This window comes from Myxocyprinus asiaticus, chromosome 31 (genome assembly GCF_019703515.2).
Source record: "Myxocyprinus asiaticus isolate MX2 ecotype Aquarium Trade chromosome 31, UBuf_Myxa_2, whole genome shotgun sequence".
Classification (NCBI taxonomy): domain Eukaryota; kingdom Metazoa; phylum Chordata; class Actinopteri; order Cypriniformes; family Catostomidae; genus Myxocyprinus; species Myxocyprinus asiaticus.
Genome location: NC_059374.1, coordinates 44,608,211 through 44,612,724, shown reverse-complemented (window position 1 = coordinate 44,612,724; position 4,514 = coordinate 44,608,211). Strand labels below are relative to the sequence as shown.

The window sequence follows — 4,514 nt, the reverse complement described above, 5'->3', positions numbered from 1 at the left end:
AGCATTTATATCGGCCATCCTGCTTTCCAGTTATCGGTATCGACCATTAAATAAGCCATTTCAGTCGACCACTGGTTAAATACACGCCGCACGTCACATCTGTCTTTCAGAATTTGCACACAATGCCGAGAACAGTTGTCCAATTAACGTGTTTACATGCTGGAGGAGCTACTATCGCATTACGTCATTCGCAAAAATCGGTCTGGCATGATTTCAGTCGGACTAAAGTGTTTGTGACATTTTAAAATTATGTTTAAAGGGACAGTACACCCAAAAATGAAAACTCTCTCATCATTTACTCATCCTCATGCCATCCCAGATGTGTATGACTTTCTTTCTTCTGCAGAACACAAATTAAGATTTTTAGAAGAATATTTCAGCTCTGTAGGTCCATATAATGCAAGTGAATGGTGACCAGAACTTTGATGCTCCAAAAAGCACATAAAGGCAGCATAAAAGTAATCCATAAGACTCCAGTTGTTTAATCCATGTCTTCAGAAGTGATATGATAGGTGTGAGTGAGAAACAGAACAATATTTAACCTTGTGTGACCCCGTGTACACATGCGTGGACGTTGTATTTTATCTTCGCTATTCACAACGCATAATATAAATTAATTTAAACTGACTGATCTCAGTTCAGGAGACTCTGTGCTGTCAGTAAAGGGTTAAACTATCGATGTACGGAGTCATGTGACAAAACAACATAGTGCCGATCACAGCGGAGTTTGTGTTTGGGAGAAACGCCAACAAAACTACATCTGGTAAAAAACCTCATTAAGTTTTTACATTGAAACCTGTTTGAGTCAAAAGATTAGAGTCTTTAGTTTCATCCGATATGACATTTTTTTTACATATGACCGATTTATCGTGAAACGGCACACTGTTAAACACAATGACCACGTATGTGGATTATAGGCTCATTTTCATTTAAAATATCCTATATTCACTGTACATTATCACATAGAGAATAAATGGATGCATCCAAAAGCTGTAAAATCAGAGACTTTATATGGAGTTAGAGTGCATTTCAAACTGTTCTGAGACCAGTGCAGACAGACAGCACACTGGAGGTTAAGTCATTCACTAAATAGGGAGCAAGGGAGCATCCTATAGCTCTCTATGCAGTTAAGTGCATTCACTCCTAAAATCTGATCAAAAGTTCAGTTTCAGGCTGCAGATGATGTTTGGATCACTCAACATGTTTGACAGACATGTGACAATGATAATCAGTACATAGATTCAGAATTTATAATGTATCATCTTATTTTAACATGATTGGCAGTGATTGGATGATGCTGGACATTACTTTGAATCAGAATTAATTATGCTAATTTCTGATGTAATGTCTGTAACGTCTCAGAAACATGAATAATCAACACTCCTGGACACATAATAAACTATATGATGAAAATAATCTGACTTTCTATAACCTGATATCATTTAAAATTTCACAATTTATGTGGACATCAATTTTCAGGAAAATAATTTGGTCCAAAAAATAGTTTTATTTATTTTGCATGTTTATTAGGGGCTTCTAATTATAAATAAAAAATGGAAATGGAAAATGCACACAGCAGTCAAGTGGGGGTATCAGGACATTAAGTCCTTTTTTACAATAAATCTCACTTTTACTTTCAAGTTCTTCTTTTGATTTTGGCAATTTGCAGGAGGAAATTTATAGTAAAAAAGGACTTAAATGTTGCTTTGTTTCTCACTCAAACCTATCATATCACTTCAGAAGACATGGATTAAACCACTGGAGTTTAATGGATTACTTTTATGCTGCATTTATGTGGATTTTGGAGCTTCAAAGTTCTGGTCACCATTCACTTGCATTATATGGAGCTACAGAGCTGAGATATTCTTCTAAAAATCTTCATTTGTGTTCATCAGAAGAAAGTCTTGGGAGAATTATCCCCTTAAGTCTAACTGAAACCCAACTTTTAAAGTGCTTTTGAATGTACTGACTGTGAGCGCATCATTATCTTCAATAAATCAGATATTAGTCATTATATAATGTTAAGGTCTCCAGAGGTTAATGGTCATAAAACTATGAATTCAGCTCTGATATCATAAACTCTTGAGATGTATATTAATGATTTACACATAAATCAATGAGCAAACACCATTAAAGATGCTGTTAGTGATTTTTTAATGGAAAGGTTTGCAAAAAATGTTCCTGCTCCCTGAAAGTTATTAATGTAATAAGTGTCTTGAGATATCTCACCGGTCTCTGTGACAGCTCTAGACTCTGTAAACAACTAATAAAAATGTGTCCGCGGTCTCTGACGCTTTCTGCCTGTCAATCATTTTGCCCGTTCTCACAGTATTGTAGTTGCAGCGAATTATTGAGGCTTAATGCCATTTTTATGCCATGTTGTTCATAACAGTTGTCAGTTGAGGGCGCTATTTTACTGCTGTTGTTTTTAACGAACGTTTCTGCTCATCTTGGTCACAATAAAGATCATTTGGTATTTTTGGAGGGTGGGGTTTTGGGAAAAGGGGGCGTGGCTAATCCAACAGCTCAGTTTGTGGAAATTCTAGAATGGTTAAAATCGCTTACAGCACCTTTAAGCCTGTCGTTTCATCACACTAGAGCGTGACAGACTGATATAAGCAACACAAACATCATAACATGGCACAATGGGTTTGTCTAAAATACAGAATCACTGCTGACTGTAATTCCAGTAAATAAACCACAATCAGACTGTTAGATCATCAGTTCTGGGATGAGACTGTGATGTCATATCTGACATCATACCTCTACACATTAATGTGTGTAATGCAAGTCATTTAGCAAATGCATTTATCTAAAGAGTTTTTCTGTTCATAAAATAACTCTTAAAGGCTTAACTCTTAACTCCTTGATCTTTAACCACTACACCACATCACCCAGAGTTAAATGTGTGTTATATTAGTTATATTTGATTCTAAAATCAAAAATGAGTTCAACAAAAATACACACATTTACTTTAGATATCTAAATGAGGACATCACAGACTATTATTTAAAAATGTATATAATTGTAATGACTACAGACCAACTCAAACCCTAAAACAGGGGTTCTCAACGGGACGGTACCACCCCCCAGGGGGCGCTGAGAACAAATTAGAAGGGGGTGGGGGGGGGCATTAGATTATAAATGGGGGGCATTTATCAGTCATATATCAAATCGATCTTCAAGTTTGTCTTTGCATAAAAACATTTACAACAGTTCTCCATTAAACGGGATGGTATGCATTTGTACCGCGGTGTATCTGATTTTGAAGTCTAGCGATGCATCTGAAGTATCTGGTTTAGTAGTGTCAGATACACAGGTGGAGTCATGACCTCGTCTAATGCACCTGTATGGATCTATAGATGGATACAGCTCAATGGACAGAGCAGCGCGAGCGCAAAGCAGGTGCGTTTTTACTCGCAGACCGGTTCGAGCTCTTAAACTCGCAGCTTTGCAATAATCAATGAGAAGCACAACGTGAGATGCGGAAAACATTTGAATTTGGCGCAGAATTCTACATCATCACCGTTGAATTCACTGTAGTAACACTAACTGTACTTTAGGCAGAAATAGATTTTTAATACATATTATCATATCACTACTTCAGCACTATTAGGCAACATAGGGGAATCATTTTGTTACAACTTATAAATGTTTATATTTTGCAATTATTGTTTTTAAATGTGTTTAGGCCTACGGTTTAACTACAAACAAATGCTATAGTTTGTTTTATAGAAATCAAGTTACATCTAACCATGGTAGTGAAAATCCATATTCCATGTGCTGACTATGGTCTTAATACAAATAACACAGTTAAAACAAAAACTATGGTACATTTTCACAGGGTTAGGTTGTCTCAGCTTTCAGATATGTCACATAATTTGGTATAGGGGTGGAAGGGGTTAGCATAAGGTCAGGTAATGAAGGGGTGTTCATCCAAAAAATGTTGAGAACCACTGATCTAAAGAACATTTAATTACACAACATATCAACACTGAACTCAAATCTTGAACTAAATACAAACTATGATATTATATACCTATAATAGTTATCATACTAAACAAAGATAGCCTCATAACAACAGTATATTGAATATTTACAGATTATAAATATATATTATTTATATATCCTCTATATGCAGGACTGTGAGAGAAAATGTTAATTCATTAAACAGAAAGTAAATCAAACAGACCACACATTACATAAGACCCATTTACAACTTTCCAAAAGCCATAAACACATTAAATCCGTCAAATATATTAAAACATTCCTTTCAGTTTCATATTGGACGCGAATAAAACAAAACTCACCGAAACCGACGAAAATACACGATAAAACTCCTCTGATGGCCCTTCTGTTGAAATCCATGATAAATAGTCAGATATGAGGAATATTAACAGATATTTGAGTAGATGTTTCTGCTGTTTTATGTCATTAGTTTGTGTTTGTCCTCCATGTTTGATACCTGCACAACAGGTGGGACAGGAAGTCAAAGCACACACACAGGCGCACAC

General features: G+C 35.8%; 1 protein-coding gene across 1 annotated transcript in view; it reads right to left on the bottom strand.

The window, feature by feature from the left end:
• The window catches only part of mpzl3 (myelin protein zero-like 3), a 32,485-nt gene extending 27,971 nt beyond the window's left edge, over nt 1-4,514 (bottom strand). Inside the window, exon 1 of the mRNA XM_051665008.1 lies at nt 4,311-4,514. Coding sequence (XP_051520968.1) covers nt 4,311-4,368 — 58 coding nt within the window. The 5' untranslated portion in view covers nt 4,369-4,514. The remainder of the gene's footprint in view (nt 1-4,310) is intronic.